The sequence below is a fragment of the Triticum aestivum genome, chromosome 6B (genome assembly GCF_018294505.1).
Source record: "Triticum aestivum cultivar Chinese Spring chromosome 6B, IWGSC CS RefSeq v2.1, whole genome shotgun sequence".
NCBI classification, from domain to species: Eukaryota; Viridiplantae; Streptophyta; class Magnoliopsida; order Poales; family Poaceae; genus Triticum; species Triticum aestivum.
In genome coordinates, this window is record NC_057810.1 from 3,177,768 (window position 1) to 3,192,128 (window position 14,361).

Here is a 14,361-nt window from a genome sequence, read left to right on the forward strand (position 1 = left end):
TGGCGTCAATGGCGGAGGACCTGCCAAGGATCACGTAGGTGGAGGTCGTCGTTTGGCGTCGTGGTGGTGTCGATGGCGGAGGACCTGCCAAGGTTGTCACCTCAATCTGCTCTGAAGATGGTCCAGTGGAAGATGGCGGCGACGACAGAAGTGAGTGCGTCGGACCGGTTTGAGCCCCGGACCCGACAGATGGCTCGGTCGGGGCCTCAGTCTTTAGATGTTAGGCTTAGTGAGATGTCTGGGTATGTGGCCGAGCTTGCACTCCTTCATCATTTGGATAGGAGTAGCGGTAGATATGGCGGATTCACGCATATTGTTATTCTATTTTGTAAGGTCCGGTTGCGGCGCCATGTCGCGATCCTGCTTGGGGAGGTCGTCAGCGATGGCACGGCAGCGCAGGACAGCGGAGGCGTGGATGGCGGCCAGGGTGCGCATCGAGGAGGCTGGGCTGAGAAGGAGTCGGAGGAGAGGGGTGCGGCAGCTTGGGCGGCGGGGTCGGGGCCTCGTCGCCACGCTCGAGAGAGGCATGGAAGAGGAGAGAGGGAGGTGGAATGCTGAGGTTGGGCCAACCGCAAAAAGAAAAAAAGCCAGCATGCCCAGCTGCCCCAGGGGGCTGGGTTTGGGGTGGTTTTGCCGACGTCAGTTTTCTTCAAATCCGGCGAAAAGTGAGGCTTTCAGGACGTGAGTGAGAGCTTTTTTTTACTGCCGGCGTCCAAAATGTGGCTTAGGAGACGGCTTGGGGGATGGCTGGAGATGCTCTAATCAAGATGGAACCACTGGATGTGGATGCCTCAATTGTTCGAGGAATCACCACAGGCCGGCGTACAAATGAAAATGAATCACGTTGGATAACTAAAACTTTAGATAAATGATGTATGCCACATGACGACATCACAATTCGTCACCAAAAGGTGCGTTGTACCAGTACTTCGTAATTAACAACACTACAACTAACAAGTACGTATAGTATTAGAGCATGGTTAACAATACAGCCAACTGCTGGCTATAAGATGTTGCCATATCATTCATAGCCAACACATATAATCACTCATACAATAAGGTTGGCTATAAGATTGTAGTAGTACTTTTTTCATCTTCTCTGTATCTTTTTCCTCGTATTTATTGCATTTACCTTGGAGCACGCATATAACTAGGCTCTTGCATGAGAGCTCACTCCTCTTACTTTTTCATGTCTCTCTCTTTCACATAGGCAAAATTGTCAAGTAAGCAGGCTATAAGCCCAGTATTGTACTTACTCTTATCAAAGGAAACAAGCCAGGCTAGTACTAGGGTCCTCGGGATGCAAGACTTGGATCGAGGTTCCAGTCAAACAATTAAATGGCTACTCCGGTTATGTGAACAAGCTCCATCCAAGTTGACTTGATGGAGCACATGCACGTTGATCAAACATGAAGCATCCATGGAGCCTGCAATGCATCGATGCGTATGGTTGTTAAATGTGAAACCTCCATCGTCACATGCATGGTTCACAACTTGATACATGGATGTAACCGCTTCAGTTGTTTATTTGGCCATCCTAATCGACGACTTGCCTCGTACTCTACTCCCAGTCTGAGCTCAGAACCAGGGAACGCGCACGCGTATATATAATCTAGTAGCTACCTAACCGAGGAAGGGAGCCGTTTGACACCCACCAATACAATAGTGAAGGTCGATTGAGGCCGCCCTGCTTCTCTACCTCTACCTTGGTGACATAGCTCGGTGAGTTGTACGAGATCACAATTTTTCTGCTTCTGCTTCTTAATTTGTTGTTTGCAGTTCCTACATATATATATAGCCTGCTTTTCGCCTTTGTTTCTCTTCAGCTTATGAACATAATTCATTTGGTGCGCCCTAGTTCCGCCGGATGTAGCCTTTTTTAGAGGTTCTTATCTTTTTTCTTGTTCTGTTGTGTAGTGTAAGTTATTGCCTTTATGTTCGTCGAACTTGCCGTTCCCAGGGAGGACTTTATACGTACATAGAAACACCAAGTTTCTTAGCATGTGCTTGTTTCCAGGGATTTTTTGGTGTAGGGATTAGAAAAAGTCCCTCTTAGAGACTTTTTAACCAAACAGAAGGGACTACTAGGGACTAAAAGTTGTTTTTTGGGACTAACTGAAGAAGACTCTCAAGGAGAGTCTTTTTGGGACTTTTCCAACAATGCCCCTCACTGCACCCATTACCCTGCCGTCCCATGGTGTTGTTTAATAGGGGTAACATGGTTTTTTACATGTCATTGAATAACCTCTAGGGAGGGACTTCCCTGGAAACAAACAGAGAGGGACTTTTTAGGGACTAAAGACTTTTTAGTTGGGACTAGACAAAGTCCTAGGACTTATAAACCAAACAGGGCCTTAGTCTAAGAGGAAAAGAAGAAGAAATAAGTCTTTCCTTTATATTCGTCGAACTGGACGTCCCCTGGGAAGAAATAAGTCTTGGCCCCCTACCACCAAGAGGGGAGAATTAGTAGCAGCTGGCGACTGATTTTGCCTTCATTTGCAGAAAGTAATCATAAACCTAACTCTAGTGACGCGACTTGAAAGCAAAGCTCCCATATATACCTCATATTTTGGCACGTACACCGCACACGTATGGAAAAACATACTCAAAACGTATACGTTCACTAAGGCTAGTCATATTGGGACAAACTTAACCAGTAACATAGCACACGTCAAGAAACTTTTGCTTATGTGATATTTAGTTAATGAGAAATTGGCAACATAATATGTTAGTACTATAACATAGCACTTCCTAAGACAAGATGATTCTACAAGCTAATAAATTAAGTTCTCTATGATACTACTACTATGTTACTTTATACTATAAATGTAGTAACTTAGACTAATGTCATATGCATGACACTAGTACAAGTTACTCCTCAACATGACTAGCCTAAATAGGTAGCAGTTGGTGATCGATTAATTTGCCTCAGTTTAATGTAAATAATCACATACCTCGCCTCCAGTGATGACACTTGAAATCAAAACTCCCATAGACCTATACGTTGTGTACACATACGAAAATACGAACACATGACAATCAATACCCAGAAAGCCTGACCATGCAAAAAAAAGCCTATGTGATTATTTGGTTGAAGTCGTTACAAAATTTATTTACAGCAAAAAATAAAGCCTATGTGATTATTTGGTTGAAGTCGTTATGTGTTTTGGTTGCAGTCGTTAAAAGTTTTTTTGTTTTGGTTGAAGTTGTTATCAGTTATTTACTCTGTACGTAAATCATAACCAGAGGGTTTACTTAACTTCGCTAAACAACGACCTACGTACTCTACAGATTGCTTCTTGTTAATTGGTCAAGATCCAATCTCGTACTCCCTCCGTTCCTTTTTACTCCGTCTATAAGATTTTTGCCAATGCAAACTTTGTAAAGTTTTACTAAATTTATATTAAAAGAATACCAACATGTACAATACAAAATACATATTATATGAAACTACATTCCGTAATGAATCTAATGAAATTGATTTGCTTTATGAATGTTCATACCTTTTTCAATTAAGTTTAGTCAAATTAGAGATATTTGACTTTAGACAAAATTATATGCAGACTAAAAAGGAACGGAGGCAGTACTTCTCAATTCTAAATTTCTAACTCCTTAATTGTATGTAGACCAAAAATATCGGTTCACATGATTATCTGCCTAATCTTCTTTTCAAAAAGGAAAACCCGAGTATTGGTCGTATTTCACAAAACACATATTCCTGGCTTTGTGGGAATCGAATCTTACTAATCCACGTTTTTACCGCGGGTCCCAAGCATGTCTTAAATTTGCCTAAATGATAAGTACCATAAGTGTCGCACAAAGTAACATTGTCCTGATGTTTTATAACTAAAATCGCCATCCGGAAAAAAAAACCATAAAAAAACATAAACTTGCCATCCAAACTAAAATCGGTGGCCTGAGAATGCCGTAGACTGATTTCCGATGGCCTGTTGGATCTCGTCTAGAACGCACCCATAGTAGGAGAAATAGCGCCATTCCGCACATGCAGCTCGGCTGCTAATCTGGTCGCTGCCGCTCCACAGCAGCTCCGTCGCCATTGCAGCTTTGTCGAAGGCTCCCCCTGTCCCTCGACGCCACGCGAGTGCCATGGCTGCTTTAACGTCGGCACGATACACCGCGAGATGGTAGAACTCAGATATGTGTGCGATGAGCTGCTGCTTCACATGTCGATGTCAGTGGCTAAGCATCACCGGGATGCGTGTCGCCAGTGTCAACGAGGTAATGTTGACTTGTTCCGGCGAGATTAGACTATTAGAGTGGCCAGCGGTGTTGTGTGCCTACGATGCTTGTGTGCAGCGGATGCAGCCGACGGGTTGCCTGGCCGGCAAACAATCGGCTGACTACGTACGATTGGTGCCTGTGAGAGGCTCGGTGCATACTGCAGTGGGCGGAGGTGGCTCGTGGCTGATCCTGCGATAGATTGGAGAGTCATCAGTTCACCAAATAAGCCTCTTTTTCTTTGTCGCCGTGGATGCTCATTTCAGGCTATGCCACGCTAGGGCCAGCAGAATGTTGTGTTGATGGCCGTTTCTTGCACATCTACGTATAGTACATTTGAAGCTATAGCAGTAACTAATGACCATAGTTCATAGATAATGTACAATGATGGGTCGAGCTCGCTAGTTTAAGCATAGAGGATGATGGCCAGAACTACTTATGAAAGTGGGCACATACGTGCATAATTAATTTGTTGGGGAACAATTCTTATGCTCCATGCAGGTAGCCGAAGACCCAGCAGGATGATTCCACCCGACCTTGCCATACTTGTTGCCCTGTCAAAGATCAATGAGTGCAACAAAAATGAAGCCTGCAAGTCCTCCCTATCCGAATTACCTGAGGAGCAACGTACCATTCTCAAGAAGGCGATGAAGAGCCTTGAGGAGGATCTTCAACAAGTGCTGGCTTATGCAGGAGCAGGAAGCGAGATTGATAAGCAGTGGATGGCCAGGGCAAGGGAGCTGGCCTTGCTTGTGAAGGAAGCAATGAAGAAGTACATGCGCCACGCCCATAGGCTCAAGGAGCAGCTGCCGCATCTGAATGCTATCGGCCAAGTTGCGGCGGCCGCCGCCGCTGTAGATTCCCTGATGAGGTCACAAGACAGCCTAGCAACGCCCAAAGTTCGTGACGTGCCATCGGAAGCTGAGCACCACGGTAAGTACTGTCCACGCGCAAGATTCTTTTTTTTACTTGTTCCTCGCGCTCACTAAGTGAACACATAGCCCTTCTGCCAACCAAGGGCGACCGCACGGGCGACCGCACGGGCGAACACATGATGCCGGGCGTGTCGACGGCGGGCACCCCCGTGTAAGTGCCCTCCCAAGGGGGTGACACCCCGGTGATCGCCGGAAGGTCGGCGGGCGATTTTGGGCGCTTGCGGAAGAGGACAGCGGGGATGAGGATGAAGACGGCGGACGCTCCGGCGGCTCGACGGAATATTCACCGACTCCCTCAGATGTCATTTGTGAAGCCTTCAATCCCGTCTACGATGAGGATGAAGTGGCGGAGATTGTGGAGGCAGTGGTTCCTCCAGAGGATCTGGCGAGGTCCGGGTTGCGTCCTGGAGAGAACTTGGAGTTACTCCGGCGTGTCGTACACCGGAGGACGGCTGCGTCGGTGCCTCGGCCATGGAAGGGACCTATCCCCAAGGTAAGTCTCCCGAAACTTACTCTTCTCGATTTGGTTCCTCCGGAAGCGTGGACGGTGGTAGTGGGTTATGCCTGAATTTCCTGAGCTGGGCTGGAATGATGTGCCGCACCCTGCCAATGAACAGCACAACAATGACGAACAGGTTCAAGAAGCTGTGCAGCATGAGGAGATTCAGGAAATTCAGTCTCAGGAGTCCATTGTTCTGCAACCTTCAGATGACTCTGTTAACAATGCTGACAATGCTGCTGAGGTGGCGCTTTTCTAGCCCCCAATGGGACCGCAGCAGCCACCTCTCATGATTGGTCAAGTTCTCACTATCTATGGTCCTGTTCTGCCGCCCGTGATGCAGTGGCAGCGCTCTTTTGAGAAGATGTTGCCATTTATATGGTCTTCCAGTATTCCTCAGTTTGTCTTCAAATCTGACATTGGTGCTATGCTCAGCAAGCAAAACTGTGAGGCTCTTTGCAGTGCCCCAGACTCCTCTCTTAAGTTTCTGCCCGCACCTGAATCCTCGATCAGCTCTGCTATGGATGTGTCATCTGCTCCTGTCAAGCGACCAGTTGCTCAGGCGCTCTGTTTTGATGATCTGGACGAACCAGTTTCTGAAGTATCTCTGAAGCGAGCGAGGAAGCCTAAAGCCTCAAGAACTATTGTTGATACAGAGGTTAGGCGCAGTGCTAGGCTGAGTGCCCTCCGCGATGGCTATCGGAAAGTAACTCCTGGCATTGCTTCCAAGAAGTCTCACACTTTGAAGAAGCGCAAGACCCGCAGCTCACAGTTTGAAGATTCTCCTTCGGTACCACCTCCAACTGCGATTGCAGACCTTCAATGCATTGGTGCACGTCTTCGCATTGCACCTGAGAAGATATCTACGGACAAGCTTGTGGCTGATCCTGCTAAGTCCAGCTCCAGCGGTGGTTCTGATGAATAGTTACTTCATGCAGGGATATGGTCTATGGCGAACCATAATCGTCATTTATCTTTATTTCTTTGTTCAGAACTATGTGTTGCTTGTCTGCTTTGTGGGTCGTTGTAGGCCATTACGTGGCTTACTCTCTATGCTTTTATTTTGGGTTTGTAATGAATCAGACAAGATTTAAGGAGTGGAAAGTTTTATGTTGGAATGTTCGGGGCCTCAATTCTGAAGCGCGTCAGCTTGCTGTTAGGCAAAAGATCGATGAGAGTGGTTGTTCTGTTGTCTGTCTTCAGGAAACTAAATGCATGCATATGGATCAGCGTTTCATTAGGAAGTTCTGCCCGAGGCGTTTTGATAATTTTGTTTTTGTACCTTCGTCTGGTGCGTCTGCTAGGATGGTGGTGGTTTGGAATTCTTCCTTTTTCTTTGGTTCTCTAATTGAGGCCAATTCTTATGGGATAGTTGTGGAGTTTAAATCCAAACATACATCTGAAGCTTGGTCTTTAGTCTCTGTTTATGGCCCGTGTCAAGGCCCTGCCCGTGATGATTTCGTTCAGTGGTTATATAACCTTAATATTCCGTTTGGGGAGAATTGGCTTCTATTGGGTGATTTCAACTTCATGCGATCGCATGAGAACCGCAACCTTCCGGGAGGTGATGTTAATGATATATTCTTGTTTAATGAAATAATTGGGCATCTGGCTCTTGTTGAGCTGCCAATCAAGGGGCGCCAATTTACTTGGTCGAATATGCAATCCTCACCACTTCCTGAGCAGATCGATTGGGTTTTCACGTCGGTTGCTTGGACATCGGACCACCCCAACACGATGGTTCTCCCACTCGCACGCACTGCCTCTGATCATGTACCGTGTGTGGTCTCGATTGCCACTTGTATCCCCAAGGACAAGGTTTTTCGCTCTGAGAATTATTGGGTTGATCTGCCTGGTTTTGCTGACTGTGTTACCGAGGTTTGGAATAGGCCAGTGGTTAAATCATCGATGGCTCTAACAATCTCCGCAAAGTTTAAGTCTCTTCGATATGCTCTCAAGAAATGGCATTTAAATTTGTCCACAGTAAAAGCCCTAATTGCTGATTGTAATAAAGTGATTATGTTCCTGGACAACCTCGAGGAAATTAGGCCGTTGAGTAGGCCGGAGTTTAATTTTCGTCGAATTGTTAAATTGCATCTTGAGGATGTCTTACATTGGCAATTTATTTACTGGAAGTAGCGTTGTACGATTAGAAACATTAAAGTTGGTGAAGAGAATTCAAATTTTTTTCATGCCATGGCTACAGAACGATTTCGTAAGAATGCTATCTCCTCGATCAAGACTGTGGACGGTGATGTGGTCACGGATCACCAACAGTTGGCTGGAATGTTCTGGGCTGATTTTAACCAACGAATGGGACAATCTAAAGGCATTGAAATGGGTTTTGATCTAGACACATTAATTACCAGCATTGATGGCCTGGAGGAGTTGTCTTTACCGTTCACGGACTCTGATGTGGATGCGGTAATTAAGAATATGCCATCTGACCGCGCTCCGGGACCTGACGGATTTTCTGGTCTCTTCTTGAAGAAATGTTGGCCTATTCTGGAAGATGATTTTATGAAGCTTGTTCAAGAGTTTTATGAAGGGAAATGTAATTTGGAGTGTCTCAATACTTCTCTTATCTCTCTCATTCCGAAGAAGCTGAGCCCTGAATATGTTGGTGACTTCCGGCCCATATCTTTGACTAATACATGTTTAAAATTCTTAACCAAGCTTCTGGCAAATCGTCTTCAGGGGGTGATCTTGAAATGTATCCATCACAATCAATATGGCTTCCTCCGGTGTCGTTCCATTCACGACTGTCTGGCGTGGTGTTTTGAGTATATCCACCAATGCAAAGCTTCCAAGAGGCCTATCATTCTTCTTAAACTTGACTTCGCAAAGGTGTTTGACACCATTGAGCATGAGCTGATTCTTCGGATTTTGAAATGCAAGGGTTTTGATGACCGTTGGACAAGTTGGATTAATAGCATTCTGTCCACGGGCTCCTGTTCGGTTCTTTTGAATGGAGTGCCGGGGAATCATTTCGTCTGTCGTTCGGGTGTTCGCCAAGGAGATCCGCTTTCTCCTTTGCTCTTTGTGATTGCGGTAGACTTGCTCCAATCGGTTGTAAATGAGATGTGCTCAAGGAATATCCTCACCTTGCCAATCCCAACAACCTCGAAGGACTATCCGATCGTGCAATATGCTGACGATACCCTCATCGTTCTTCCTGCTGTTGACAGTAAGTTAATTGCCTTCAAGGAAATGCTTGAAGTTTTTGCCATATCAACCGGTATCAATATGAGTGATGATGAGGGCAAGCGTGTAGCCGCATTACTAGGTTGTGATGTTGGCTCCATGCCATTCACTTACCTGGGTTTGCCAATGGGCACAACTAGACCAACAATTTATGATCTGTTGCCTTTGGTGGATCGTAATTAGAGGCGTTTATCTGCGTCTTCCTGCCTCTTGAACCAAGGATGCCGGCTACAGCTATTGCAATCTGTCCTTAGTTCTATACCAATATATTTCTTCTGCACCCTTTCACTGCCACAGGGTATCTTGAAGCAGATTGAACGGATTATGAGACAATGCTTGTGGAGAGGGAATTCGGATACGCCCCGGCAATCCTTGGCGGCTTGGGCCTTGGTATGTCGTCCTAAATCTTTGGGTGGCCTGGGAGTTCGACTTGAGCTCTCAAAATGATGCTTTGCTCATCAAGCATCTCTTTAAGTTCTTTAATAAGTTGGATGTGCCATGGTTATCTCTTATTTGGGACACTTATTATGCCTCTGCGCCACTCCAAGCCACTCAAACCTGCGGCTCTTTCTGGTGGAGGGACGTGCTCAAGTTATATGATAAGTTTTGCAAGTTGGCAGTGCCCCTAGTTCGATCTGGAGATACAGTGATCTTCTGGCTTGACCGCTGGCAACTTGGTTAGTATGCAGCATCAGTTTCCGTGGCTCCATTCTTTTGTGATTGATGACACTCTCACAGTTAAGGATATTATGGAGCTATCTGATTTCACTGATAACCTCCATCTGCCTCTCTCTACTCAGGCCTTTGAGGAGTTTAATCAACTTCAGGAGATGATTTCTTTGGTTAATCTTCAAGATGGGACCGATGATGTCTGGAAATGGCCTTCCAAATCTGGTGATTACCAGTCAAGGATATATTACTTGTCTTTCTTTTCAAACACGGTGGTTGACCCAATTTTCAAGTGGATCTGGAAATGCTCTTGTACTCTCAAGTTTAAGGTTTTTGGGTGGCTCTTATTGATGGATCGCCTAAATACTAGGGACATGATGCATCGGCGGCATTGGATTATCCAAGATGATACATGTGTCCTATGTCTTTCCGCTTCTCATGAGGACAGAGAGCATCTCTTCTTTGCTTGTAATTTTAGTCAGCGCATCTGGAACTAACTGGGTATTTCATGGAGTCCTCATCCTAACCAAACCACTTATGAAATGGCTTCTGATGCTAGGAGGGATTTTGGTCTTCCTTTCTTCTCTGAGGGAGTCTTCACTGCCACTTGGAACATTTGGAAATAAAGAAATGGGAAGATCTTCAGGAATGAGACTCCTTCTTTCAGGGCATGGAGGAGAAATTTTTTGCATGACATCTCTCTTTTTGCTCATAGAATCAAATGTAAATATAGGACTAGACTAATATCTTGGATAGCTGCCTCACCCTAATTAGGTATTCTTGTAACTATTTCTCTCCCCCCTTTTTTTGTATTACTTTTGTAACTTTGTATGTTTTTGACTTTGTGGTTTAATAAAAGGCTGCGAGGCTGTTGCCTTGCAATATATAGTCAAAAAATAGGAAGAAGGGCGGCCGTGCGGCGGCCAGCCGGCGACGCCGATCCCGATCGTGGCGGCTAGGGCGGCTCGTTTGAATGCGCTGGTTGGCGCTGTTGGGCCACCAGTGGCCACTGGGCCGCCTTCGGCTGGGTATGAGGCCCAGAACGAAGGGGTCGCAGGTGGGCCGGTGCTTCTTGGGCTAGACACAGAAGGGCCATCGGAAGAGGCGATCGTTTACGTGCGAGAGGCATGCAACGATCCCGCTGGTCTCTCTCCTCCCGTCGAGCGCCGTAGGGTTTACTGCCGCCACGCTCCTCATCGCCTTGCAGATCGCGGGGGACGTGCCCGTCGCATCCCTCCGCTTCTCATGGAAGGTCAGGGGGCCGCGGGAAAGAATGCGGCGGAGCCGGCCGGGTCGGCCCGGGCCGGAGTTGTGCCGCCGCCTGGCTCTGGTGGTGGTCGTGGCGTAGTGGTGCCACAGCCGGCTGTGGGTACTGGTCGCGGCACCGGTGCCCATGGGATGAACCGCGCCGTGCCAGCGGCAGGTCGGGGCGTGGCACCAGTGGGTGCAAATACGTCGACTCTTGGCCGCGGAGCTGGAGTTCCTGGTGCCCGCCCACCGGCTCCGGTGCATGTTACTGCCGCGGGTAGGGGTGGGTCTTTCCGCCCGCTCGCGCCGGTGTCTCTGCCTGCCGTGGGTCGGGCCGGTGGTCATGGTGCCCGACCGCCAATGCCACGTCCGGCGGGGCTGTCCGGGACGATGTCGACTGCCGGACGAGGTGGACTGCGGCCTTCCACGCCGGTCGTTGCTGCTGCTGGGAGCGGTGCACCTACTTCGAGACCTCCGGTGCCAGCTGCCGTGGGGCAGGGTGTTGGGCCTCGTGCCGCGCCGCCGCCTCACTATGCCGCGAGGTCCTCGCAACAGCGTTCGGATCCACCGCAGGTACGGCCGGATGCAGGGGATGGTGGAGCTAATGGGCCGCCCAAAGGACAGTGGGGAGATGATGGTTATGATGTTTACGGAAAAGGCCAACACCGTGGTTCGTCGTCTATGGGAGGTGGACGCGGATACGCCTGGCAAAGTGATGGTTCCGATGAGAGACCATTCCTTGGCCCGGCGGGTGGTTTCGTCGAGGGGGCTTCGGGCCCGAACAACCCGTGGGTATGCGGGGTGTACGAGCACCAGCCCGTGTATGAACTGCTCGATGATTGTTAACCTGTAGCCACAGTTCGTGCTGAAAGAATGAGGAGGCCATTCGTCGCCAGGAAGAAATGACTCCATTCATTATCCTTTTTCTTCTACCACCGTCGCCAGAAAGGGTACAACCCAACAGGGTTAACGTTTAGCCATAGAAACACAGGGCCAAACAGGAGAAACCAATTGAATCTTTTTGTTGCAGGCATGTCACAGCACACATTTGTTCGTTAATTAATCCATAACTAAAACCAAACAAGAGAACTGAAACGAAAGACTTTGCCGAGATACCGATTGATTGACCACCTGCTTTTCCTCATCATGGGTCAAATATCCTATTTGCAGAGTTTCATGTCATTGCCAAGTTCTTTGGGCAGGTCTCAGCAAACTGCTAACATTGCCGACCTCCCAAAAAGAAGCCCCGCGGCAAACCCCTCGAACAAGGTATCTTCAGTGATTACAGTAGTGATGTATCGTAATTTTATATATCATACACTTTCAAAACGTTTAAGACGATGCTCTCGCAAATCCTTGCTAGTTGTATTGCAAATATGGTACATGTAAAAAAATATAACAAATCACAATAAGAAGATTGTTCTTGTAATCGAAACATAAGCGATGAATTGCTTATTCCGTTGTACACTTATCTATATACTATAATATCACTATATGAAACCAGCAGTATATACACAGAGGTGCCATCATTTGTCCGGCCTGTAGCTTCAACCTTCGTAGTAATTAATGGTTTACGCAGCTGTTGAGCAGCTTGTCTATGGGGTCTGCTGTCTCCGACGAGTGGGTGTAACCATCCAGCTTCTTGTACATGCAATCCATGACCCGTGCAAGGTTCACTACACGTGTCAGCACTTCAACAGGCACCGTGGTATTAGTGAGGAACTCCTCGTTGATGCTCCTCCACTGCTCCTCCACGAGGCGGCCTAATGCTTCCTTTGCTTGATCCACGGTGACACCATGCTCTTTGATATAGCAATCAACTGCCGTCGCAACGTTAGACCTCTCCTTCTCACACTGCCAAGTTAGATAGGGTTATCTATCAAGCTAGATGCCGGCATGGATGGTGGGTCACCTATGCTGTTGACTCAGACATGTCATGTAGGTTGAGGGTGTGTTACCTCATGTCCAGAAATATCGTCCATTAGGCGTGACACCATTGCTGCATTCTCTATGATTTTTGGGAACGAGGTTGCCCAGGTGAAAACGTCATCGCCTGCATCCATTCCGGTAAATGAAATGGACGCCAATGCCCAGTAGAACGTGCTTATTGCAGTTATCCTGAGATGATCCTGAACAGGTGGCACTTGCTCCTCTTCTCTCCATAGCACCTCTTGCAACATGCATCTGCTTACATGCTTGATCTGCAAGCATAGACGTCCATAAAAACGTCATACTACTGATTACTTATCCCTATTTGTGTGAACGTATATTAGGGTGAAAGGGCATACTACTTACAATATATTACATGCTTGGCCTTGCATCAAACAATATAAGTGGTGATAAAACCATAAACTAAAAAAAAAGAAAAACAAGCCATACTACTTACAATCTCTTTGGTGCAGGCGATTCCTATGGCTGAAGCTCCGTCCTCCACAAATTGGTTCAGTATGCTGGAAATATTTGACATTACATACCCGTAGCACTTCCCGATGCGTCTCGCATCTTCTTCATCCCATCTAATATGCAGTAAAAATTTAATCAGCAATTCAACCAAATTAGGGTGAAGCAGAACGGACATAACAACGTCAATGCTTTTACCCTTTTTACATAAAATTAATATTGCAACTTTTCTAAAGGAAAATGAAGTGTGTCCAGATTGTGCAAATTATGTAGGTACTGTTAGTGACAAGGTAAAAAATGAGGCACATTTCAAGGGAGAAACCGGTAAATTACTAAAATAATTCGTTTAAATTTGCTAGTAGCTAGGCAGATAATAAGTACTCGGCGCCGTTTAGCTTTAGCACTGACCTGGTGGCACGGGAGATAATCCCATGTCTTTTTGCTACGCTACCATATCTTCTACCTGGGATATTATCCCATTGGAGGTAAACCTGTTATCCATTGGTAACGGATGGTATCCTCGTGAAATTAAAAAGTGATTCAATTTCTCGCTAAATTTTTCAGATTTGTACATAATTCAAGATTTACCCTTGTAGGGTAAATTATCTTGTCCACTTTTTGTGATTTTGGCTAGGTGAGAAAGGAAGTTGTAAGCTGGATAATTCTACCAGACATGGGCCTAAAGAAAAGAAGAAGCGTGTGAGACTCATATACACAATTTGTCTTTTGTTAACAATTGACCATGCATATGATTATAAAGTTTGACAGCCCTTATACTGGAATCAGGGACAACACAGGAGCTTAATTACCTTTGTACCGCTTGGTTAAACTGACGAAGCTCTTCCAAGGTGCCATACGAATCAAATGTATCATCGAAAAATGAGAACATCTTTATAAGTTTGGCAAACATCATACGTGCTTTGGCATACTTTGGCTCGTAGAACACACCAAGGGCCCAAAAGTAGCACTCCACCGGTCTTTCTCGAATGTATTCACCCAGCGCGCTGCCAGAATTAAGGTCCTTGTACCACCTTAGTTAAGTAATAAAAGTAAGAAAAATCGTTACAATGTGCAGCGTCAACATCCTTACCAGTTTCATAAGTTTTCAAATTTTCTATTAGGAACAAGATACTATGGTTGGAGACAAATTTTATAAAATAAATTCCA

General features: G+C 46.4%; 1 protein-coding gene across 1 annotated transcript in view; it reads right to left on the bottom strand.

The window, feature by feature from the left end:
* Positions 1–12,357: 12,357 nt before the first annotated feature.
* The window catches only part of LOC123133033 ((-)-germacrene D synthase), a 3,269-nt gene continuing 1,265 nt past the window's right edge, over positions 12,358–14,361 (bottom strand). The window contains exons 3-6 of the mRNA XM_044552579.1: positions 14,004–14,225; positions 13,181–13,310; positions 12,753–12,995; positions 12,358–12,648 (exon numbers count right to left, since the gene is read on the bottom strand). Of these exons, the coding sequence (XP_044408514.1) occupies positions 12,358–12,648; positions 12,753–12,995; positions 13,181–13,310; positions 14,004–14,225 (886 nt within the window). The remainder of the gene's footprint in view (positions 12,649–12,752; positions 12,996–13,180; positions 13,311–14,003; positions 14,226–14,361) is intronic.